This window comes from Phaenicophaeus curvirostris, chromosome 1 (assembly GCF_032191515.1).
Source record: "Phaenicophaeus curvirostris isolate KB17595 chromosome 1, BPBGC_Pcur_1.0, whole genome shotgun sequence".
Classification (NCBI taxonomy): domain Eukaryota; kingdom Metazoa; phylum Chordata; class Aves; order Cuculiformes; family Cuculidae; genus Phaenicophaeus; species Phaenicophaeus curvirostris.
In genome coordinates, this window is record NC_091392.1 from 182,088,715 (window position 1) to 182,115,494 (window position 26,780).

The 26,780-nt window shown below is 39.1% G+C and overlaps 1 protein-coding gene across 2 annotated transcripts in view; it reads right to left on the reverse strand.

Annotated features, from left to right (window-relative positions):
- LOC138734366 (complement C4-B-like) overlaps positions 1-26,780 on the reverse strand; it is a 61,920-nt gene that overhangs the window by 15,834 nt on the left and 19,306 nt on the right. For both annotated transcript variants that reach the window (XM_069881995.1, XM_069881987.1), the window contains 19 exons: positions 21,734-21,839; positions 21,432-21,555; positions 18,954-19,069; positions 18,028-18,195; positions 17,100-17,297; positions 14,709-14,900; positions 13,457-13,606; positions 12,888-13,014; positions 12,452-12,523; positions 11,383-11,583; positions 10,378-10,489; positions 10,081-10,151; positions 9,007-9,146; positions 7,669-7,881; positions 5,053-5,104; positions 4,538-4,618; positions 3,265-3,468; positions 1,682-1,757; positions 1,124-1,280 (listed from right to left, as the gene is read on the reverse strand). In XM_069881995.1, coding sequence (XP_069738096.1) covers positions 1,124-1,280; positions 1,682-1,757; positions 3,265-3,468; positions 4,538-4,618; positions 5,053-5,104; positions 7,669-7,881; positions 9,007-9,146; positions 10,081-10,151; positions 10,378-10,489; positions 11,383-11,583; positions 12,452-12,523; positions 12,888-13,014; positions 13,457-13,606; positions 14,709-14,900; positions 17,100-17,297; positions 18,028-18,195; positions 18,954-19,069; positions 21,432-21,555; positions 21,734-21,839 — 2,560 coding nt within the window. The remainder of the gene's footprint in view (positions 1-1,123; positions 1,281-1,681; positions 1,758-3,264; positions 3,469-4,537; positions 4,619-5,052; positions 5,105-7,668; positions 7,882-9,006; positions 9,147-10,080; positions 10,152-10,377; positions 10,490-11,382; positions 11,584-12,451; positions 12,524-12,887; positions 13,015-13,456; positions 13,607-14,708; positions 14,901-17,099; positions 17,298-18,027; positions 18,196-18,953; positions 19,070-21,431; positions 21,556-21,733; positions 21,840-26,780) is intronic.

The following is a 26,780-nucleotide window of genomic DNA, read 5'->3' on the forward strand; positions in this document are numbered from 1 at the left end:
ACACCATTACTAGATCATTTTTTGTTCCTCTTCTTGATAAACTAAATGCCATGTCCTCATTTCCTTTTTTTCCTTAAGGTCTGTGTTTTCATTCCTATTCTTCTTTGTGATTCTTTTGTTCACGCCCTGCTTTGAAAACATCTTCAGGATTCTCTACCACCTTTGACAACCTTTTACTTCACTCAACCCCAAAAGTTTATCCTTAGGGAGATGTTGTTTTCTTTGAGATACAAGAGTCTTTTCACAAAATTATCATGCAGAGCTCCTGAAGCAAATGTAAAATAGAAAAGAAGTGTCTCAGCATGAACACAGGTCAGAAAATCTTTGGACAACTCTTGACCCTCCTTTTTTTTCCACAATAGTATTACAACTGTGGAACTGGCGTTGAGGATGAAAGCCTCACTAGTGATTTGACAAAGATATAATAACTTGAAAACTTTTTTTTTTTTTTTTTTTTTTTATGTAAGATCACTACAACGTTATCTGTTATTTTCAATGACCTTTGGAAGATGCACATTATTTTCATATCCTAGATGCACTGATAATGTAACAATTTTGTCTTTCTGGAAACACAGGGGATGTGTTGACTGACATATGCAGCTAGAGATCATAATCATCATTAAGATTATTTTTCTTTCATCAAGAGAGGGGTTAATTACTGAAAGAGGTTGCCCAGAGAGGCTGTGGGATCCTGATCCTTGGAGGTACTCAAGACTCATCTGGGCATGGTCCTGTGCAGTCTGATCTAACCAGACTTTGTCTGTTCAGTGGTTGTACTAGATGACCTCTGGAGATCCCTTCAAAACTGAATTACAATTCTATGTGTCTATTGCCTTTGGCAGTAAAAGGCATAAGTTTTTACCAAACACAAGATCTCAGAATTAATTTTTTAAGTGCTTTAGAGGCATGAGATCAGCTGCCACTGTGTAAGATTAAAAAGATAGAGGTGGTGAAGGGTTAGCTGCACATCTCTGCCATAACAGGGCTTTTAACAAACTCATTTTATGTCACAAATTTATTTTCTTTTAGGTACGTTTCTTCTTACTCAACAATTCAGAATATCCTTTTCAGTCCCTAACTGCCCTAAATGTGCAATAGGTTCTTTTGCATACTGATGACCTACCTGCATAATCCTGTTCATTACTGGATGATGATCATGGAATGAATTATCTGCCTGCTGTTGATTAATCAAGTAGGTAATTGAGTTCAGTATGTGAGTGTCTTGAACCCTAATGTATTCTTGGCACCTTGTGAGTACTTTGACAATGAATGCAGTTAACCTGTACAAAAAAAAAAGTTCCAAACTTTTGCTGACATATATTTATAAATTAGTATACTAATGGGAAAAGAAACATACTCATTCTGTACATAGACTCATATACAATACAATGTACTCACTGGAACCTAGTGAGTTATCATTCAACATCAGTGTAAACATTTCTACCCATTTTGTGACAAACGCAAAATAACCAGCAGTTCAGCCTAAGCCCCTTTTATCAAGGATTGAACATGCTCAGAGACTTACATGGCTCACAATTCATGACAAAAGTACATAAGCAACACCATGGCCATTGGATCAGTTCCCGCAGAAAAAAAAATGCAATGCATTAAATGATAGTAGTGATATTTTGGGGGAAAAAAAAAAAAAAGAACCAAAACTGATTTTGAAAAATACACTTACCATACACTACTGGGGGTGTGTTTAAATGCTCCGTAGGAACCATCCGCTTTCTGAAACTCAAGCAGTCTAGTATAACCTGCATGAATAAGACAGCACATAACTCCAGAGAATACACATTTGGGGGGGGCATTTTCATGTATTGCTTGTACTAGCATGGGCATGTTTAGTACTGAATAGTGGAAGAGTACATGGAGGTGTTCACTGGTGCATTAAGGAGGAAATGACTGGGTCAGCAGGACTTTGACACAGAAAAAGGGTTAGGCTTAGAAGGTGCTCTGTCTTGTTTGACTTAACCAGCCCTGGAGAATAACCTGAAAACCACAGGTATCTATAGATATATGGATACTGAAGCACTTTCTGCTTGGTGGATCTTGGAAAACTCATTTCCTGTTTCTAATAGCTTTTCAAGTTGACAACTTCATGGTGCAAGGAACCGAAAAGTACACAAAATGTTGTCTATTGGGTCAGACATAGGGTTAGAAATCACGAGTTGCAGCCTCTGATCTTGACTGCTATTATTACTGTCTTGACAAAGTCTGTATTATAGCCATATAAGTCATTTTCTGCTCTAGTGTACTTTGATAAAAATCAATAGAAACATAATACATGGCCTAAATGCTGCTGATAATACCAAATACTCATCAGCAGGATCTCATGTAGCTTTAGGCAATCTTAGATATACAGTCAAAGACCTCCATCGAGCAACTGTTAGCCTGCTTTTAATCTCTATTTATACCCTTATTTTTCGTGGATGAAATGTGCCTTACAAGTTGTCTGAAGATCCTGAAGATACGTACACTATACTGCTTTATATCATTTGCACACCACTACAGTTAGAAAGATCAGCTATACCTGCTACAATACTGACAACTCTTTGCTTCTGTGTTAGTGCCTGTGAGCTGGAACATTTTCACCTCCACATGCTGTAGTCCTGGCTTTGCTGTGCATTTAACACTGTTCTTTGGATCACGTCTTAAAATGGCCTTTTCAAGAAACAGCCTTGTAGCTGTTCTTTCCCTAAGGAAACACCCTCTCTGGGTTGGTCTGAGGGTGTTGGAGTCATTTGAGCTCATGTAATGGATACAGGAGCGTAGAAGAGAAAGTGTTGATAGTATGATTACCGTTGGCAGTTTCCTCAGCAGTATTCCTCTTGCCAAATACAGATATCTGTATCAGAGATATCTATATCCCCAGCTGATTATTCTAAGCACTGTCGATGATCCAGGGGGAGAAATAAGCAATTTTAGAATAAGATTCATTTTGATCTATTTGCACGTATACATTAGGAGGAAATGATCAACTGGCCTTCATTGTCCATTTAAAGAAAGAATTGAAATTGATCATTTCAGGACTTATTTTCTAAATTAGACAAAAGAGAAGGCGGGCTGTGAATGTCAATACCGTGCAATGTCAAATGTATGCAATTAGTCACCTAAATCCTCCTTACCAGTTCTGTTTCCACGTCTGCCTGCAAATTGTCAGAGGCATTTCTGCATGGCCGTGTTAAGATAAGGCTCAGTCCTTTGGCAAGTAGCAATGGTTAGTGTGTAATGCAAAGGGATTTTTATTTTTTTATTGTGTACCTTTTTCAACCATGCTAAAGGCTTCCTCCTTCTGTTCAGGATTAAAGTTCGCCCACTGCTCACTGGCATCCAAATACTCAATAGCATAGACTGCAGGAGCCATTTTCACCATTGTTTGCTCTGCACAGCCTGTGGGCACTTGAATAAGTTTCTCAACTCCAGTGAGACTAAGACAATTTTCAACAGACTCATCCATAATATTCCCTGTAGTAAAAAACACAAGGCATAATGCATGTCATGTTTGAAGCTAGCTGGTGTAACATGAAGAAAGGTGGGACTAACTATAGATAGACATTCCAACACTTCTCATTATTAAACATTGTTTTCAGGTACTTAAGGTGTTGCAAAGTTGGAGCAGAACAAGGATAATGTGCCAAACTCTGGGAAAGCTGGAGAGAGGAGCCTGGGACAGTAAAGGAGTATAGAGGTGAAAGAGCCCTAAGGTTGCTGGTGGTAGGGAAGCAAGGAAAGGAGGAAAGACTGGTGCTTCAGGTTTGGGCTTAAAAAGCCTTGTCAAATCAGACTTGATCCTCCCAAAGGAAAAAGATTGGCCTTAATCATGCCAAACATTTTGTGCTGAGAGTTTGGTTTTTTTTTCCTCTCTGCAATTTTCTCATTTGATGAATTCAAGCATCCCCATACTTTAAAACAGGGATTCGAAACCAAAGTCAATAGCCTTTGTGTCAAGAATTCATTATTTTACATTTTCTAGGAAAAAATGTTTTTATCTTTAGTAACAGTACTTACTAGTAGATATTTTTAAAATGCATGTGCATGAGTATATATTTATACGATTATTTGAATTAATGAATATATAGTTGCATATATCTTCTCTTTAGAAATGCAGAACTTCCCAGAAATTAAACCTCAGAGTCTGGAATCTTTATTTCTGTAGACTAAAGCAGATTTGAACTACATGATCTTTAAGGTTCCTTCCAACTCAACTCATTCTATGATTCTAGGGACCTACATGCAGTGTAGGGTTATTCTCCTGTGGACTGTGCATATTGTTAGCATGATCACAGTGAGGTAGGGTGGACCTCATAAAGCTATTATATCCATTGCAAGTGAGAAGGATTAACTAGAGAGAGGAAAGGTACTGGATCAGCCTTGGGGCTGTTTCATTTTGTGACCTTGGCATGGAGCACAGACCACGTGAGTCAGAGCAGAATATCTAGGGCAAAATGAGGACTCGACATTCAGGAATGAACAGCACAAAGGGGCATATCTCTTGCCACCTGTGGAGAAATTATTGACAAAAAATTATGTTTACCTTTCAGGCTAACAAACACATGACTGTCAGAATCTGGTACCATATCAGATGGCCTGGTCAGGTCCAGAGTATGGGACCTTGCTGTAAAGACATAGTAAACAGATATCCACATTCAGCCTCTTTAAACAGAAAAACATATAGTGTTATTTTAGAACATGCTTTTCAATCATTACCAAAATGTTTTGGCTTCAAATAAGGCTTTTTAAAAAAAACCTTTTAAGGCCCATTAGTAATTGAAGTAGATGCTTACTTAATATTTAAAGAACGCTACTTTGAAATGCAGAATTCATACAAATTGATTCTAAACCTTTAGATTTAAATTATTTTTCTTTCCTGAGTCTATTGCTATGTATTGGATGAAAAGATTCATGGTGAGTTCTGGTCAAACAAAGAAATGTTTGTATGTTAAGAAGTATTTCATTTCACCCATCAAGTATTCACACGAGGCTTTACAACACCTATCTCCAACTCAAAATATAGGGTACCCCGTCATCGAATTCTTTTGTGTAACTTACCATCACTGTTGATGCAAATCGTTTTCTCCTCTCTCTGTAAAACACCTTCAGCCTGTACAATTGAGGAAAGAAAAGTAAAACTTTTACAAGCACTCACACCTGAAATTAAGCTGCATGAAAGCCACACTCTGCCACTGCACTAGACCAGCAGGTGGCAGAACTAAGTTATTTTGGAGTGACATTTCTCCAGGTAAAACTGAAAGTTCAAGCAGAATTTCATTTCTCAATTAAAATACTAATAAACTCTATTGACTTTTTTTTTGTTGTTATTATTGACATATTTTGCTGGATGAAATTCCTTTAACCAAAACTCACCCAGAAAAATTAAACTCCAAAAGTTAAACCTCAGCTTTGTGAAGTCAAGTTCACCGGTGGATTTACTTTTCTAAACTTTTCATCTATGAAATCCATGAAGTTCTCAGTCCAGCTTGTAGGTAAAACATAAATTTTTTTCCTTCTGATTGCCACACATGCCTCATCCTACATTTTCCATTTTAATAAGGCTACTTTTATGGATACTTTTGGTGTTTTGGTGTAGCATTGAACTCCAAGACTGTGTCTGTCTCTAGGAAAATTATGGCCTATAACAACAGCAGGTTCCCAGCACCCCATGCCTTATCTTTACCTGCATGGCTATCCTCTGACATTATTGGTACAAAGATTCATATCTTGCACTTTAGGCATGTATTGCAAATAGCCCTTAGTTCACTACTTGGCCGCTACAATCATAGAATCATAAAAGCCTTAGCTTGGAAAAGACCTTGGAGATCATCAACTCCAACTGTACCTGTCTACTACTAAATCACGTCCCCAAGCACCTCATCTACCTGCTTTTTAAACACCTCCAGGGATGGTAACTCAAACACCTCCCTGGACAGCTGTTCCAGTGCTTGATAACCCTTTCTGTGAAGAGATTTTTCCTAATGTTCAATCTAAACTTCCCCTGACACAGCTTGACACCATTCCCTCTTGCCCTATCACTCGGGCAAAGACACCAACACCCACATCTCTGCAACCTCCTTTCAGGTCATTGTAGACAGTGATAAGGTCTCCCCTCAGCCTCCTCTTCTTCAGGCTGAACAACCCCAGTTCTCTCAGCCACTCCTCATAAGACCTGTTCTCCAGCTCCTTCACCAGCTTCATCGCTCTTTTCTGGACATGCGTCAGGACCTAAATGTGTTTCTTGTAGTCAGGAGCCCAAAACTGAACACAGTATTTGAGGTCCAGTCTCTCACCAGTGCTTAATAAAGGGGCAGAATCACTGCCTCGATCTTGTTGGTCACACCATTTCTGATACAAGCCAAGATGCCACTGGCCTTCTTGGCCACCTGGGCACACTTACGGCTCATGTTTAGTCAGCTGTCAACCAACACCCCCAAATCTTTGCCTGCCAGGCATCTTTCAAGCCATTCCTTCCCAAGCACAGGGGTTTTGTAGGCCAAGTGCAGAGTCCTATTATACCTCATCCCGTTGGTCTCAGCCCATCGATCCAGCCTGTTCAGAACCCTTTGCAGAGTCTCCCTACCCTCCAACAGATTAACAATTCCTCCCAGTTTAGTGTCATCCACAAACTTGCTAACGGTGCATTCGACCCCGCCCAGGTTGCTGTAAAGATATGGAACAGAACTGGCTCCAACACTGAGCCCTGCGGGACACCACTTGTGACTGGCCTCCAACTGGATTTAACTCCACTGACCATCGCTCTTTGAGCCCAGCCATCCAGCCAGTTTTCCACGCAGCGGAAGATATGACTGTCCAGGCCAGTGGTAGCCAGTTACTCGAGCAGAATACTGTGAGATACTGTGCCAAAGGCTTTACTAAAGTCCAGGTACACTATATGCACAGCCTTTTCCTCATCCATCAGGCAGGTCACCTTGTCATAGAAGGTGATTGGGTTAGTTTGGCAGGGCCTGCCTTTCATAAACCCATGCTGACTGGGCCTGATCACCCAGTTGTCCTGTATGTGCCGTGAGATGGCACCCAAGATGATCTGCTCCATAAATGGTAGTGAGTCTGTGTTGGTCAATATCAACTCCTGAAAAGTAATCTTTTCTAAAAAGCTCCTCCTTTCCATAACCTTGAAAGAGAATTAAAGTATTAAATAATCAGCTCCACACCTTTGTATGTATGTGTTTTACCTATGTAACTGTTAAGATTCAGGATCCATTAACAAGAAGGAATAAAATAGAGTTTAACTTTATGACTAACAAAGAATGTTCCCTTCTCAAAATATTGCTAGATGGACTTCTTCAACTTTGGCTTCATAAGGGGAAAGGATTTTTTATAAATGTTGATTGAGCAAGTAGATGTTAAAGATTATGAGATGGGCACTGACTGCAGGAAGGAAATTGTTCCTGTACGATGGGTAGAAGGATGCTTTTGCTATACAGCACGATTCTTTCCACATACACTACACACAAGCCTACCACAGAGTTAAATTTCTTCCTTCTCATGTAATAGCTCAGTCCTTGCTGAGTAACAGGTTTTCTGAAATGACTTCCAGGCTTATGTTTCTATAATTTCATTCCTTCTACAAGAACTCCACACAAAATGAATGCTATATTCAAGGCAAAACACATATTTGTGAAGTACCTGCACTCAGCTAGTTATACGTACCACAACATTGAGGTTCTTCCTAATGCTGTCACCGTACCCAGAATCGCTGTCAAAAACAGTAACAGTAATTGGAATTTCTCCCATGTTTAGAGGGACAACCGAGAAGTAAGCTGGTGTTGCAGAGTTTGCTTTAGCCACCAGCCTCAGCTGCACAGCCTTCTCCGTTGCCCCTGCGGTGCACAGCCCCTTCGCTGCATCCATTGTCACTGTAACCTGCAGGGACAAGGCAATGACTGCAATCAGGCTTTGTGCATCACCACACAGGAAAAACACTCCAGCTCCACCACGTCTGCACAAGAATAGGCAATGAGAAGCAGATATAACAGGAGACTAGCTTTAGCTTAAAAATGAAATAGCAATGCAGACATTTTGCAAGACAAAAAGTGTTTTTCACTTCACTCCCCTGTATTTACTATTCTCCACTTATAAAATGGGAAAACTCTTCACCAAGAAGTAATCAGATGCTAGCACAGTTTGTTCAAAGAGTTTGTGGAGTCTTCCCCGTTGGAGAAATTTCCTATCTGACTGGACAAGACCTCGAACAACTTGCTCTTATCTGGACCTCCTATGCACAGCAGGTTGGACTAAAGAACTTTGGAGGCTCCTTCAACTGAATAGTTCGATGACCCTGGTCTGTTAACATTTATCAACATTGACCAGGGCTGTGAAGGTAAATCAGCAACTATTTCATTACACTGAATTGCAATATACTTTTGTCCTATCCCTGAACCACAGGGAAGTAGGAAAGATAGTTCATTTTTATACATCCCAGCTACACACTATTCGACACATTTCAGATAGTGCTGGTCAAGCAAAGCCGTCTGAGAGATGGGAAGAGATGAAAAACAAAGCATCAGCCTGAAGCTAATGGAGGCCTTAAACCCAGTGACAACTGTGGCCATATGCAGAGCTGGATAGAGTCACGCGCAGACAAAAAGGGGCTTTGCATAGTATGCACAATGAATTTTGTGGCTAGCATATTGCATTGATCGTAACTTACTTCTGTATCTTTTGTACCTGCTTTTTCAGCAGCTGGGTGTCGCCCAGATTGATAGACATCAAAAAACTAACAGGTTGCTTCAATTAAGGGGGAGAAGACATACCCAAAGACAAGGAATTTGGCTGGATAATATGGTAAATAAAATCTGTTTTATACACTAAGTATTATTAGCAAGTAGAAGGGGATCCTGTCCTTGGGGAGATTTTCAAAATGGGACTGTCATGTCTGAGGTATAGGAGGGCACTGAAAGGTGGCTGGATCATTTACATTTAATTATTACATAGCTATATATCTAGCTAGATAGATGCATATAGCACAGAAGTTGGTGGCAATACTACCTGGAGATCTTTGGGCAGATAGTTGTAAACCACTGCTTTTATTTCTAGTTGTTCATGCCTTTTGACTGAATATGGTAATCTCAGGGATACAAAAACATCCTTGAAAACTGTAAAGCTGTGGGGGTCAGCTATGCAAAATCCTGAGATAAGAAAAAAAAAACAGAGGTGAGAATTACACACTTAACATCAGCTGATAAAAAGTTAAATTTCTAATCAAAACTCGTTGCCTAGCCTCCCTTGAGGTCAGGAGCAGCAGAGGGAGACAGGCATATCCAGAAAGCATTTCAACTCAGCTTCGCTAGAAACATCTCAGGGGTAGATGATTTGCCTTCTGGAGTCACTGACATGGTTCTCATAGGTAAAATTTGGCAGGAGTTTTTGTAGCTTCTGTGAGTGAATTGTGTCCCAGCTTTCCTGCACAGGCCATGTGTAAAACACAATGAACATTACTCACTTTCTTTAAATAAACTGCATGTAACCCTGGCTGAGCTTCCCTTTCTGAAGAGGAATGGACAGTACTAGACGGACAGTTTGTCCCTCATGCATTATCCTGGCAGCCTGCAGGAGCTCCCAGAAAGCAGCACCTGGGAACATGGGCTGTCTGGTGTCCAACCCATGCTGATCTTCTACTAGTCTCCTGATGCTTTTCTCTCTGGCTTTCCAGAGACCACAGACGTTGATGCTTTTCTGACATGGCCAGAACTCACTCCCAGAAACATTCAAATAAAAGTCGTGTTATTACTGTTACCTTTCTTGTGGCTTCCTGGCCACATGGAAGATAAAATGAGACGGTTTGTAGATTGGAAAGAATAAGAAACAATTTTGGTTGCATAATCCATCCTCCTTCAGCACCCACTTCATAATAGTTTTATAAATATGTATTACTATCCCTTAAATTATGGCTGGACTTTAATATGGCATAAAAGAGAGGAGTAAATATCATGATCAAAACACTTTGTGTTTTTCAGTATAGACTGTCTCACTGTGACAATGTTAATGTTTCTCTGTCTTAAAAAATACACCTTCCCTACTCATCCTCACAAAGAAACAAATAAAAAGAACAAATACTTCTACCTTTTGCGGGAGATATGCTTATTGCCTGAACTTCCCAGGTAGTTATAGAATCAGGAACAAAGTTTTGTACTCTAAGAAACACAAAATAAAATGTATGAGGAAGGATATATAAAATATAAACACTATCATTTGTTGAAGTTTGAGTATTGTACAGGAAAAAATATTCCCTCAATTATAGAGAAAAAATACTTGCAAATGTTCTGATGTCCTTAGTATCAGATAGCAAATAAAGCTGTTATTTATATACACTTTACTAGACAAGTTTTGATGTATTTACCTAGTCAGTTAATACAGTACCTATGCTTTCCAGGACTTTTCACTTCTTCAAAATTCCACCACCAGCTCTCAGGAAAATAACTGCGCAAGTCAACAGCGGTTTCATCAAACTCTTCTTCATGATCATCATAGTCTGTAAAACAAGAGTGGGGTTTCTGTTCTGAAGTCTTTGGCTGCTGACCTTACACTGTCTTGAAGGGAGTCAGTTTGTCTGAGAGAAAACAGCATGAAAAATACCCTGACTGAAAATACTTCATCTTGTGCATTAAAAAATGCTGAAAAAAGGGAATAAATGACAAAAGATTATTGTGGAACAAAAGGATAATTTGTCTTTCCAAATTCATTAAGTATGTGCTGCCAAGCAAGAAAATATTCCATTTTAATACTGTGTAGCAAATATGTTCCCACTCTCCCACATTTGTGACAAGCTGAGCATGAAAGGGAAGCTCTGAGAAAAATGGTAACAGAATTTACACTTTGAATATGGTCATTTTCAACATAAAATATTTTTGTGACTTGAGCTCCTATGTGATCAGAGATAGACTTTGGGGAGAAAAAAGGAAGAAAGAGACAAATTGTCCCCAGCTGATGTAGCCCTTTACTATCAGGTAGTGTTTTGGAGGTATTTGGGTGTTATAACTGTAGTACCACTAATAAAATAGTCATCAGTCTGAGATCACTCATAGCCTTAAAAGGAGACAGTCACCCCCTTCTCTGCTCTGATGTTTGCAGCTTCCCAGGGTGTGTGCAGAGGCCAACAACTCTTCCATTAGGCTATGCTGAGTCCCAAGGCAGCTGAAGCAATTATTTTTCTCACTCTAGAAGTTATCGCATCCCATTCCCACCCTCATAGTGTACAGTTGTGAAGGTGCACAGGTATGTGGAGATTGCACTACATTGAGGCTCACTGAAATAGTGATGTGAAAATGTCCCTCTGGCCTCACAGCATTAAATGCCCATTAACCTTCCCTTGCTACCATATGAAGGGTATTTTTCTTTAGACAGCTTCATGCCACCGTTACTTACATCGTGCCAAGCCCACTCTGTTCCTCCGTTTCGCCTGCTTCCTGAGGGCTGTGGCTTTCTCACAGCAGTCCTTGAAGGCTTCTCTGCATTCAGTGGATCCAGCCACCTTTTTTAGCCTTGCCTCACAAGAAAACTTCATGGGGTTTAATTTCATGCCATCTTGACAGCATTTTTGTAGATCAGTGTTTTGGTATTTGCTGACTGCAATATAATTAAAGCCTAGAATTAGTGCTGTGGAAGTAGCAATAAGTGTAAAGGCATTTATCTTGCTTATTCCTATCATTTTTGAAGTTAAAGTTAGTTCTACTGTAAAATTCTACCTTCAGCTGAAGACCTGTTCTCCATCCTAAAACCAGTGCACAAACACAGGAGGAAAGCATGGGCCCTATGGCGTCCCAAATATTCTGTTCTAAACTTCCTTATCAAATTCACACTCTGAATTAAAAATGCCTCCTTGGAAGACTGGAATTAAGTATCTTAATAGAAATAGCCATGGCAAAATTCTCGTTCTTGAAGAAAGAGATCTATTTAAAAAGTAAGGAAGATCTCAGCTTCAAGCCTTCCTGTCTTCTGACAAGAAAATATAAATTTCTGTAAAATATTAATATATTTTTTACATTCAAACCAAATATATCTCTTCTCTTAACTGGAGCAAAAAGTACTAAAGCTGGCATAACTTCGAAGGAGAATGCCAAGAAAAGAAAATAGGATCTATAAAACATTTTCTGGATATAAAAAAAATTTTGAAAAAGCTTAAAGCCATGACTGATTCTGTGACATAACTAGTTGAAGTACTTCACATTTGAGATTATAAAATGATAAATTAGTTTCCAGTTGCAGACAGGCCACTCTGGTTTTGGTTTTTGGGTTGTTTTGATAGAGGATGCACCAGGTCACATAGCATAGTATACATACTTGGACTAGGTTATGGCACTTAACTTGAGAACTGGGACTATGAATATGTTGGTATCCTTTATAATCATTTCACTTCTTTTCCTCTAGATCCCAGACAACTCCCTTTGCTACCCCCCTGTTAGGCCTTTCAGAACATCCAGATGAACAGACATACCAATTCCTGACATTTCCTTCCGAAAATCCAAAGATCTCTTCTGCCTTCTGGTAGCCTGAAGGCATTTGTAGTCTGGAAAAGTAGAACAGGAGAGCTTGGTCATGATACTACGACAGTAACAGCCTGGTCATTCAGATCATTCATGGAAGACCCAACTTAGGAGCCATCTCATTCACAGAAGATCTGCAATTTGGCAAGTTACCTTATTAGCCAACTGCTGCTTGCCCCAGCTGAGCTGTGCACCAAAGGACCAGCAGCCATGAACTGGGCTATATCTGAGCTGCCAGTACTTGGTAGTCAAACAGAAGAAAAATCCACAGGCAAAGGAGATCTTATAACATCACAACAAAAATGTTTCTAATTCTAAGTAATTGGCCTTCCCAGATAAACAGTTGTCCTGTGCAAACATAAAAAGTAAAAGGGAGATTGCACTTACCTTCCCGAGAATTTGATTTAATAGTATCTGATATAAAGGCCAGACCAACATCAGTAAAAACTTGAGCGTTATCTGCACCACCACCAGCTGAACAGCCAAGATCATACGAATTCATAGCATTAAATACCTGCCAATTAAAATAGCGTAGATGGACTGTATATACTTGCAGAAAAATGTGGGTTTTTAATACATATTAAAAAATTATTGTAGACTTTGACTCACAGAAGCAAGAAAAATCGGTGGCACAAGCTGCATTTGGAAACTGAGATAAAAGCTAAGGGATGCTTTATTTGGGAAATGTTTTCAAGTAACTCTTTTTTAGTTTACAAGCTTGTTTGCTGCAGCACGGAAATCCTGATCTTAAATACATCATTAATCTTAAATAGATCCTAAATTGCAAAGGCAAAAACACCTTCAAGTTGGTCAAAGCTGTGATTAAGCCATTAATAGCTGTTAATTACATTTTGATTAATTACATTTTAATTAATTTGATTAATTACATTTTAATTAATCATGGAAAAATTTACTTGATTAGTAGATATGATCTTTTCCTCTTACAGATATCTTACTTTTTTGGCTGTAAGCTTATTTTTCTTGTTCAGAATATAAACTGCTTTATCAACCGCAGCTAAAGCAACTGTTCCCGCATGATCCGTTTCAATCAGTAAATTGATGTTGTCTGTTGGTTGGTATCTCTCACGTTCTGTTTTCACTTTAATCTAAATAGAAAAGATTAAAACAAAAAATATCACATTTGTTCATAAAAAACAAAGACTCTTTTGACAGGGAATACTGTCAGCTGAGGCTGTCAGCAGTTAGAGGCTGGGTGGGCAGTTTTACAGTATTTTCACCTGGGATTCAGCCTTTTGGAAGACACAGATGCAGATTTCTCCCACTGGTGGACAACGTAGGGGTTTAAAAGATGTATCTGTACAGGATGTCAGACATTGCCTTTCAATGACACCTAAGTACCAATGGGAATTAAAAATATGCGTAGGGGGTTTGCTGAACTAGGGCCTTCAACACAATTTTGTTATTTTCCAGTGGAAACAAAATCGCCATGCAATACCGCAAAAGGCTGATTAGTGTACAAAATTGACTGAAAACAGTCTGTAACAGTAGTACCTCCTTTTCACCTCATACCTGAATTTTTCAGCATGATTGGTTTCAGATCTGGTGCATATCTGATATAGACACTTCTGTGATTTAGGAGTAAGTAGATGTGATGGTTATGAAATTAATAGGGAATTATTGATAGAAATGCCAACTTGAATGCAACTGGGTTTTGCCTTCTTCATTTGAATGAAGAATTGGCTTGGGAGTAAAGATGGACAGTTTTCCTTGAAATATTTTGTTCCCAATGGATTATCACATTTTCTTGGGAAAAAAAAATTTAGACAGCTGGCATTTTTCAGCAGTTGCTTTCACCCCTAATAAATTGTATCACTTTCTTTCATGTGACACATCTCACTACAAAGGGACAAAGTTATAAGGATATTCTGGCTCTCAGTGTTTCTATTGTTGTTACCAAGAGGTTTTCTAATACATGGACACTTTGAGAAGGGGATTTATCTGTTTGAAACTATATTTTTCATCTCTTTGAGGCACAACCTATAGTATGGAAGAAGACTAACCCTGTCATCACTCCTGAAAGCCTTTCCCAGCTATACCTTTTAGCAATAACCCTAATAATTCCCTTTTTCAATAAAAATGATATATCTTTCACTTTTAAACCCCAAGTGTATGCTTGCTTTGCTGATATCCCATGATTTTGTTTTTATTTTGGAATACAGTAACAGAAGCTACTTGCTTTGTAAGTACCTTTCCTTCACAAACGTCCATAACATCCACCCATACAGAATCAGCGACAATCTCTTGACGGCCCTTGTTTGCAATGAAGTAATAGGCTAAAAAGCGAAAGGCGGGCACCATCTTCTGTGTGATTTTAAGGTTTATTACTATATTTGAGGAGGGGACCCTTCCCAACACTTCAACTTGTCCCCTTGCCACAACCTGCAAGGCAGAAAAAAACAGAAATTGAATATTGTGAAAACACAGTAGACTGGGTATTATGTTGCATTGTATATATATAGATACATAGAATTTTCTGAGGCTGTTTCTGTTTAATTTTTTTTCTCATGGCACTTACTAGTTTTAATTCCCAGCCTGCATACCAGTAGCCTGGAGGAGACCAGCACACAATGCCTCTAGCACAGGAGTGTGATCATAAGCCTCTGTTACACTAGTCCCGTGGCTCAGGTTTAAGCACAAATCTAACACACTCTACTCAGTCTTGCAGCTTGGAAAGGGGAGATCCCAGATGGCAGTCTCAATTTTGCCTTCTAAAATAACAGGTCGTCATGCTTAGGAAGGTAGCATCTGCTTATTTTTAATCTGTAATCAGTACTTAATCTTTCAGGAGGTATGGAAGAGTTGGACATGAGGTTTCACCCAAAAAGTATTATTCAGGATAAAGTATCACAGGCTGGCCCTTAGCTGAATTCAGCCCATCTTTGTCTATTTAATTCATTTCTTCCCCAAAACACTGTTTCAGCTTTCCTAAACACATAATGAATAGGCTTCAGGAAGAAACAGATACATGCAACAACCTAGTCTGAAATCCTCATTGCCTTCATTTAGGTGACCAAAGCTTGAGAGAGAGACACACCACTGGGCATCAGCAGTGCCTCTCACCCTGCCTGCCCAGCACTGTGCCTTCCTGGAGCCCAGCAGCAACAATTCCAGACCTATGAAAATTACCCCTCAAATCTAAATTTAACTCCTAGGGATACCATTATTCCAAGGTACCAGAGCCCTATTAAAAATTAATTGGAACTGATGCCTGTGGTGCTAGTCATCCTGGAAAATTAGGACAAAGAGAGGGAGAAGGGTAATAAACACACTTGACATTCGACAGATTAACTCCTGGAATGTATCCATGATCACATTTTGCTGTCTTCTTCAGCAAAATAAATACTTCACATTCCTGATTCAAAGCTGAGCGGGATTGCTTCATTGCTTTTCATGTATAGAACAGTTTTTCAGCTGAAATTTCAGGATATTATTGAGGGCCATAACAGCCAATGCCTTCAATCATCCTTCATCACAGGAAATGACAGTGACCTATCTCTTAACTAACATCAGCTGCAGGTAATAAGAAGCCATGGTAATACAAAAATCACGCATTATTCATGAAATAAACAAGAGTTAACCATAAAAGGCATTTTCTGAGATTCTAAACATCTCCTAGAATCTGCCTAGGTTTTCTGGTTGCATGGACAGAATCTTATGTATGACAGGTACATAAGGTATAATCTACCCACACCAAGATGGGCAGTTCTGTAATCACTGGAAAGAAGGATATTTATGGTAGTCAGATCAATACCCATAATATTTAATATTGGCTTATTATGAAGAAAGAATACAGATTGGAAGGAGTGGGAAAGAATGAGATGAGGATTAAGAGATATTATAGATATTACAGTAGTTACCTATCTAGGATTTCACCTTTCAAGGCTATCAGTTTAATATCTTTCAAAAATATCCACATAATTATGCAGACAAACATTATCTCATATGGACGTATTAGTTTTAGACTGTACTGGAAATTACAGAATAAAATTTGTACTTAATGTGTCCTTCTTTAGAAGAAAAAAATCACAGAGATTTGTATATTACATACTCAAACCCATATAAAAATATATAAAAATAACAGAATGGTAGAAATAATTTTTTGAAGTGACCTATGGAAATCTCTAGTCCACTCCTGCTCTAGGATGAGTGTAAGACAAAGTCTAGTTGAATGTGGAATGGTTCTGAGGATGGCAATTCCCTAAATTGAGGAACCTCTTCCAATATTGAATTCATCACTAGTGAAAAGTCTTTTTCTAAAATGAACCTTACAGGTCATAATTTGTAGCCTTTATTTGTGTTATATTGCATGGTGCCACTTAGGAAAGTTTGTCTCCATTATGTCTGTAATCCCGCTTCAAGGAATTTCAGGTTGCTATTAACTCGCTCTTAGCCTCTTAACCAAGCTGAACAAGTCTAGTCCCTCAGCCTGTCTTGGTGGGTCAGGTGTGCTAGGGTGATGATTATCTCAGTTGCCCTTTGTTGGATTTCCTCCAGTTTCCCACGTGTTAGCAACTAGATAGAGATTCTGGGCTGCATGATTTCTAAAAGAAATTATTGATATGCTACTGTTCTGTTTACCATATAATAGAAATAGTCAATCTTTTCACTGTCAGATTGATGAATATCATTCAAGGTGATATGTAAGTTATCTCCAGGTGCCACGACAGTATGTGGGATGCTGATGCTGAGGTAGTTTGAGGAGGCAGATTGGTATCTTTCAGCTCTGATGCTGGCTTCAGGTGATTCTAATCTTTCTTTTCCCTCTTCAGCCTTTACCTGTCAGGGAAGAAAAGGAAAAGAGTGAAGAAAAGAGTGAGTGAAGTGGCCCTCAGGAGACAATATGGAGTGTCACCCTTAATTCTTATCTTGCCAGGTTATTCAGAAAATGAGATGAATCACTGCTGAAACCTCACTGGCAAGACCTGGCACGAAACAACAGGATTTTAATTACTTAATTACTTTATTCTCTTTTGTCTCTTGCTGTATTTGCACTTCATATTTTTCAGGGTTTGCTTTCTTTGAATCAGAATCAATGGATTAAAATCACAAAATTATTTTGTACTTTGACAGCTCTTTTTCCCTTTTCCTATTGTGCACATAATTGAAACCTACGAGTGTCCTGATGTAGCCTACTGTTTGTATGTTCACGACCTTTTTCTTCACTATCTTCTCATTCTGATATTCCTTACAGACCCATTCCCATCCTTCCTAACAGGAAAATGAACATCCGAACCCCCCCAAAAGCATCACTACCATGGATGTATGTACTTGTACAGCTCCAATGTATAAGAGTGTCCTTCACGTCAGTGAGACATCCGTCAGGCCTCTGGTGTCTCAAACATATCTTACACAATCTGGGCAAACCTGTGCAGAAGGTGCAAGAAATCACACTCCACCATCCGTGCTAATTTAATGAAAACTGATCATCTTCATAGTTACTTGTAATGGTCTTACGAGTCACCCTCAGTAGTATATTTTTAAACATGGATGTTTGGATACTCTTTACCGTTATTTGAAGCATCTGAGCATCTCCAGGGATGTTGAATGTAAAGGGGATTAGACCCTCTTTATTAGAAACTGCAGTCTTCTTCATTGGGGGTTTTCCAGGCAAGGTAATGGTTGTAGTGACAGATAGGGAGGCAGCAGGAGAGCCATCAATCAAAGTGACAGATGCCTATTGGGAAAAAATCTTTTTCTGTTACTTCAAGGAAACACCTGGGTTTAAAAAATGCCCACAAATAAGAAGCAATTATTTTTATAAACTGAGAAGGAATACAAACATGTATGCATTAGTGTTTGAAAATTTGAGCTTTAAGAGAAGGGGGCAGCAATTAATTCAATTTGGGCTTCAGCTAGGATAAAGATCTGTGAACACAGATTAAGAGCTGCCCCACATTTTCACTTAGCATCTATTAGATTAAAGTTTATCCCAGAGGTACTTGTCTTTAACTATTCTAAGTCAAATTTCTAACTTTAACTCTTTGTAGAAAACTTTGTATAAAAACCTATAGGTGTGAAATGTAATAACTCAAAAACTTAAATGCTTTCTTTACAAAAAAAAACTAACTTGTTTTAGTTTTCAGAATTTTAATTTGATATAGGATTAATTCAATAAAACATTATTATTTTAATCTCTCTGTATGTAAATGAGGAAGAGACTGCTACCTGTCTTATAAAGCCCTGTGGTGCATCATTGCACAGATGACTTCCAGGACAGAAACAGTTTTTCTGACTTCAGTTTCCCCACTCAGGCTCGATATGTATAGAAATGAGACAAACCGGACACACAAGCAGTAGCTCTGTACCAGACCTATTCCTGAAGGTCTCTGTCCTATAGAGCTCCCACTGGATCAGTCAGAATTTTATAAACAGGGCAGAAATAAATCCCTTGCTATGAAGGCAAATGGACGCAAATGGCTAAATACTACGTACCACAACAGAGAAGGGAGCTCCAGGCACAAAATACTTTTTGGTGTTAGACAGATCAACAACATAAGGAGATTTCACAAACTTCACATTGCTGAGTTCCTCTTCCCTCATCTCACCACCTGTTAATGTCAAACAGCATGAATTGCTCTGGGAGGAATAACAATGTACTTGCATATTACCATAGCATCCATAATTTCTGTGTTCAAGATTAATATCATTTTTAGCAGCATATCTAAAGAAAACTGAAATATGATCCCTCCTCAGAGAACTTCATCCTGTGAAGAGGAAGATATGGATGCAGGTGGATGGGGAATACCAACAGAGAGAGAGTAGTGCAAGGGAAGTACAATGTGTGAGGTGGTCCAACAAGCCAGCACTAGCAGGTGTGTGCTCTCAACAGCTCAGACAGAGACCTGCAAAGAGATTTATTAGTCCCAACATAAAAATTCCCCTCTAACACATTGATTGGAACAAGATGCCTGCAAACACAGAGCTCACCGGTACCACATGATCTGCTGCAGCCATGCATCTTTCTTTCCTAACTTGTTCTTGGGGAAAGGTTACATCAAACTACAACACAAGTGTCACTCAGAATCAGTAGTGGAGTTTGAACCTTAGATCTCAACTTTTCTGAAAGAGGTTGATTTTTTTTTTTTAATTTTTTACTACTACTGAGAGTTAATATTACCTAAAATCATCTTCTGCAACTTTGTACCTACAAGACAGCTTGAGAATCTGCTTCCCATCTAAAATTCTTCTAGTTAAACCACTCATTCTTCTATTTAATTTCTAATTAAACCACTCATTCTTCTATTTAATTTCTAATTAAACACTACACATAACCACTTCTAAAAAATTTATACCTCTTACTTTAAACTAAGCACACATAAAGACATACTTTCAACTTCCTTATTTCCCCCTTTAACACTCCAAGGCTGAGAAGTGTCAGTAAAGCCCACCAGTCTTGTTCTCCGGTGCATATAATTAATACCAAACCCATCAAACACAGATATGTTAACAAGCCGGCTTATGAGGGAAAGAGGAAGCATGAACAGCATGATACAGACCACGCCACAACACAAGATCTTATGTCCACCATGCTGGTGTGGTAGCAGGAGGTCTTTCAGCCCGTTTTGCTCTCACAGTAGATGTTGCAGCAGTAGTGGATGCAAGTATGTACAGTAGATTATACCAAAGGATTGCACAGTTGTAATGCAATAGACCTAATTTTAGGATTTTAAGGAACCCTAATTATTATTTAGGGTTTAATTAATATTTGGGATTCTAGTAATTTTAAACTAAGTAACTAGACTTCTATAGCCAATGGGAACAGACACCTCCAGAGCACAGTTCATCTTATCCATTCTCTGTATTGACTACATAAAGTGCTTGAAAATCAAGCTCTGACTAGATACTTTATTTCTGATATCTAAATTAAAATGCATCAATCTCCCTATAAATAACAGCAAAAACTTTACTCATGTTGGGAAGGTCAGCTTCATCTCAGATTCAACTTCAGAAGTCAGCACTGAAGTTGCACCTCTCACATTAGCCTCATAAGACTAACAGTAACACTTGCTACAACCCCACTAACCCATCGACCACTGCATCCAGTTCAGCTCAGTGCTCACTTGTGGGTAGCCCTAAAATATCTGGAGGCCTAATCAATGCACTTAGCACTGCTGTGGACAAATATCTAAATGAATCCCTTGTAATGATCTGAGGAAATATTTATCTCTCCCCTAGGAAAAGAAAGCAAACACCCACTGAAAAAATTCTGTATAAGCATCCTCCGGGCTCATGTCCTAGATGAGAAGCCAGACCAAGCTATCTGGACTATATTGTTTTTGTGCATATGCCAAATATCAGAGCCTGATAAAACTGTTAGGAGGCATAAGAGGACAAGCAGGAATTACAAGGGCTAGATCTTCCTCTCTATCCCACTATGGCTGTAGTACACAAGCCTCACCTTTAGAGTGACAGCTTACCCAGCCAAGGTACCGAGCAAACTAAGAAGCCAAGTTCAACTAATAACTTTGTATGCATGTAATAAGTACATATGGCTGAGATGATTGCCCAAACAAGATCTCAGAAGGAGTAATTTGTTTGCAGTTGTCTGGTGCTACTTCAGAAGGACTAGGTTATCTTAGATATCCCCACAGGGCTGTTTAATATGGGCTCTCCTATAGGAGAGCGTGTGCAGGAGACTTGAACACTGCTGGAGCAGCATTGGAGAACCACACAGAACTACACAGGGCATTTGAAATTGTACTGGACATTTGTGTTCAGATAACTGAATCCCACTTGAGATAAGTTTGTACACAGAAGAGGGTCAGATGAGACTGTCACGCACTATAGCACAAGCAAGCTTTGTGGTGAAGATTGGATCAGTGGGGCAAGGTTTCCCACGTGAAGGATTCCATTAAAGAAACATCAATGTAAATATTACAGATTGTATCAGCCAAGGCATAGCATACTCACTTGCGGTTTCTACGGTGGTAACAGCAACATATAAATGAAACCCTTCCAGAGAGGAAATACTCTTGCTTAATTTCTCCTCCAGAAGTGTTGTATTTAAAGTAACTCTTCCTTTTCCATCCTGAATCTAAAACAAAAGTAAAAAAAAAAAGTTACGGCCCTTGCTGGTTTGTGCCATTAAAATTAAAAATTTGTTGCTTGTGGTATGACTACGGAGATGCAGGGATCTATATTTCAATGATTTCTGACAATATTCAGCTGACTTAGGATAAATCAAAATAGTTCCAATGTACTCTAGTACTCACTGATAGCTGTTGTTCCAAGCCTGGAATAAAGACTTTCTTCTCATTTTCATCAATTATGCCAAATCGCACATATGCAGCACCTTGAATCCCTTTCCCATAAGAGTGTCTTTGGCAGGAAGAAAAATGAAGCAGTGAATCATTACATTAATAAAAAGCAAGTATAAAGCAAACTATTAATTTTATGCTGAAATAAAACAGGATTATCTGTAGGCATATCACCTGTAACCAATAACCTGGAACCAGAAAAACAGAAACGCTTGCTGATAACACAAACATGAAGACTTTTACTGGTCTGTACAGAAAGTGGTGATTTCAAGTGCAGACACATACATGGAGACATCATGCCCTTTAAAGGGAGCAAAGGAGGTATCCAGTCTATTTGCTTTGAATTAACAGCTAATTCCTTTGTATGAGATACCTCATGAGAAAGCATTTAAAATAGGGGGCCAGAGAATTGTCTTACGGACCCATAAAATGTCTTTGATACTTCTGAAGATCTCCAGGGACAGATCCTATCTGCTGAAATTTTAATGCCTGTGTTAGGCAGAGTAGGCATCCTCCATCCCATGTCTTTCCTGTGTATTTAGGGCAGGTGGCATTTTACTGCAGCACAGCGTGCAACATAGTATACGAGACCTGTCATTGCCCTGGTGGTGTCTTTTGCTTACTGAAATCCTGCTTCTGTGAAATCCAGTTCTGTGATGGCTTATTTTTGTTTAAACAAAGCCTCTTTCAAACCAGCCTGATCAGCAGCTCTGAAACCAAGAGGCAGTTCTTAAGAAACTGCTTAGAACAACAGAACTAATAACTGCGGGAAACAATGGTCAATATACCTAGTAATTGTTCATTACATGCATGGCCAGTTCTGAGAAATAAGTTCAATTTTCAGGAACTCCATATGTTGATTTTGATGAAAGTAATGCAGGCCAATATAGCACCACTGAAACTTTTTCCAATAGGAAAAAAAAAAACTCGTATACAGTCATGCAACCCCATTTTTCCTCTTAAATAATTATGATATTAATGAGCAGTGAATAAACTCAAAATTGACTGCTGCAATAACATAAGGAGAAAATTTTAGAAGGGATTAAAATATTAATGCCAGTTGTCTGATATCACTTCACATCACTATATCAAGTAATTATGAGTTAAGATAATAATTATTCAATAGAACCAAATAAAAAAGTGAAGTTAAACAACAGGAAATGAGAAAAGTTGAGTTCATTCAGCCAAGAAAAGATGGATACAGAGTTTGCTCTGCTCTGGGGAAAGGAAGGATTAGCACAGTCAAGGTGAAGAGTTCAAGGACAGTGAACAGAAGACCAGCAAGGTTTAAACTGACCAGGGATTAATTTAGACCAGAAATAAAACCCACTAGACCTGGGTGGGGTGGAGGATCAGTCTTCTACTTGGATTCATTGCCTAGGTCCATGCAGCAAATATAATGACTGCACCCTGCTTGGAGAGGTAAATTAAATTAAATTAAATTAGCAAATTTCTGTGTTGGAGGCTGTGGTTAACTGGGCCAGCCCAGCACACGCCCACGCTACCAAACCCTCAGCCTTCCACAGCAAGGCGGCCACATGCAGACCTGGAGTGAACTTTGGTCCATGCTTCCTCCCAAATTGTTTCCAGGACTTGGTTGGGGAGTGCTGTATGGCTGAGGCCGAGTCTGTGCTATGCACCAGTCAAATTGTCAGCAGGCAAGCTCTGAGGCTAATAACTTTTCCTGGAACCGTTTAATTTATTACCCAAGTGACTCAAATATCTTTTCTGGTGTCACATTCAAATGCAGACAGTGGTGCTACTATACAAGATTAATTCCTCATATAAGGAAAACCTCTAAGAAATAATATATTAAAAGATATTAAATAATGTTTAAATAGAATAATGATAATTTGTTTGCTGCTTTCAGTTTGGAGGGCTTTCCAGAGTCAAACACAAGATGAAATACAAATGGTTGCGGTAGTGATGACACTTCAGACATATGCAGTGATATAGTTCAATGCTAATATTTAATGCTTATTTAACTAAAAGTTACTGTAAGACAAATTAGTTATAAGGTTAGTTACTGTTAGGGCTTAACACAGTAAGCCAGGCATTTTTATTCTTGCCTGTATATTGTATTAGCAATTCCTATACCTTGATCTTTTCTCCCTTCTGTACAAAGTGTCTCTTCTCCACCATCCCATAAACTACTGAGATGGACATGAACTATCCAATCATGACTTATAAATAAGACATTCTTATGCTATTCAACTATATGTATATTTATAAAAGGCAACACTCAAACGGGCTATACCTAGGAAACATAATGAAATACCTTGATAAAATTATAGAAGTAATTCTAGAGAATTAAGAGGTTACTGGAATCTAACTTCACTATCAATTTATCTCCCAACAATGTCACATGTCTCTCTCTCTCTATTCATATCATAGAATCATAGAAAAAACAGGTTAGAAGAGACCCACTGGATCATCGAGTCCAACCATTCCTATCAAACACTAAACCATGCCCCTTAGCACCTCGTCCACCCATGCCTTAAACACCTCCAGGGAAGGTGAATCAACCACCTCCCTGGGCAGCCTGTTCCAGTGCCCAATGACCCTTTCTGTGAAAAAAATTTTCCTAATGTCCAGCCTAAACCTCCTGTGGCAGAGCTTGAGGCCATTCCTTCTCATCCTGTCCCCTGCCACTTGGGAGAAGAGGCCAGCACCCTCCTCTCTACAACCTCCTTTCAGGTAGTTATAGAGAGCAATGAGGTTTCCCCTCAGCCTCCTCTTCTCCAGGCTAAACAACCCCAGCTCTCTCAGCCGCTCCTCATAAGACCTGCTCTCCAGCCCCCTCACCAGCTTTGTTGCTCTTCTCTGGACTCACTCCAGAGCCTCAACATCCTTCTTGTGGTGAGAGGCCCAGAACTGAACACAGGATTCGAGGAGCGGTCTCACCAGTGCCGAGTACAGAGGGAGAATAACCTCCCAGGACCTGCTGGTCACGCCCTTTCTGATACAAGCCAAGATGCCACTGGCCTTCTTGGCCACCTGGGCACACTGCTGCCTTATGTTCAGTCGCTGTCAACCAACACCCCCAGGTCCCTCTCCTCCAGGCAGCTTTCTAGACAGACTTCTCCTAGTCTGTAGCACTGCACAGGGTTGTTGTGCCCCAAGTACAGGACCTGGCACTTGGCCTTGTTAAACCTCATGCCATTGGACTTTGCCCAGGGGTCCAGGCTTTTCAGATCCCTTTGCAGAGCCTCCCTACCCTCCAGCAGATCGACACTTCCACCCAGCTTAATGTCGTCCGCAAACTTGCTAAGGGTGCACTCAATGCCTTCATCCAGTTCATTGATATTATTATTAATAGTTATATTAATATTTATATTAATGCTTATATTATTATTAATGTTTATATTAATATTTATATTTTATATTTATATAATTCTGTATTCAAAAAAAGTGAATGGATACAATAAACTTTACCAACTTAAAAAAGTGAATACTAATTTTTTTAATAAAACACACAGGGTTTGATTTCTACTAAATTTGGTAAGATTACTGTAGAAAAATATTGCCCTCTGTTTAACACTAAATACACTTAAAAATACTAGCTACGATAACTCTGTGTGATCCTCATTATGGTTTTGTGTTAAAGAATCTTACGGAACATCGTGACTCAACCTCAAAAGTCATGAGGTGCTCAATTATATTTTAAGGAGCTATTCTTAGAGAAGGTCTGACACTACTTGCTGATACTTTGTGTTCAACTCTCTGCTGAAGCATCAAAATTGCCCTGAAATAAATCTGAGCTTTTGTACAGATATTGAGAAATAAAAATAACTATTTCAGTGTCATTTAGAAAATGCAGAGTACCTTATTTCAGAAGATAAATTTCTTCCATATCTACTATCCACTATGTTTGGCAGTATCCTAAAACTCTACTTCATTTGATAGTATTTGCTGAAACTATTTTCTGATCTTTAAAGACATAAAACCAGTTAGGAATGCATCAAAGCAAAGGAAATACAATGTGAGCAAAAAGGTGGTCAGCTTCCTCACTCCTCTAAAACGGAAAACATTTCTCCCAGCTATGACAGAGGGCCAGCTGCCTCCAGCTACTTGTTCTCATTTCATAAAATTTATTTCTCTTCACCAAAAAAAAAAAAATCAAACCCCCAAAGACGTATCAAGTTTTAACTTAGTCACCATAAGGCCACTAATTCAGATCTCTATCTTTTCATGCAGAGAGTCTTTGACTTCAGAAAACATAAACTTCTATTCAAGTGCACTATTAAGTTTGATTTTGCCTGTTTCATAGAATCATAGAATAGTTTGAGTTGGAATAGACCTTAAAGATCATCCAGTTCTAACCCCCTGCCATAGGCAGGGAGACCTCCCACCAGCCCAGGCTGCCCAAGGCCCCATCCAACCTGGCCTTGAACACCTCCAGGCATGGGGCAGCCACAGCTTCCCTGGGCAACCTGTGCCAGGGCCTCACCACTCTTGTGGTGAAGAAATTCCTGCTTAGTTTTTCATGAAGGAACTTCACATACTCTTTCATCAATATGGTACCATTTTCATACCATGTTTGTTTGTTTGTTTGTTTGTTTGTTTTGCAGTGAGTCATCTTTAAAAATGATTTAAAATCTAGCTGTAAATCAATTCTATAGCTTTTCAACTAATGCTACCCTGAACCACTTCACTTAAATGACTGGGATGTAGATCCTGGGCTTCAAATCTCATATAAATATATCCTACAAAAGTTATCAACTCTAGTTGCACGAGTGGTGACTTCAGTGAGAAGGAGACACACCCCTGCATCTCCAGAGAATGATCTGATCTGATTTCTCTCCCCATCTTCCCAGTGTGCAAGTCAGCAAAGTATATCTAGTCATTTTGGATTCCAGCTAAGTGGTAAATACAAAAAGGATATCCTCCTAACAGGCAGTCATTTATTATTTCCATTCCCAAGAACTTGTGAATTTAGCAACCAAGAAGGCTTCATATATATTGATGAGCCACTGTTAGATCATAAAGCAAATTCAGGTCT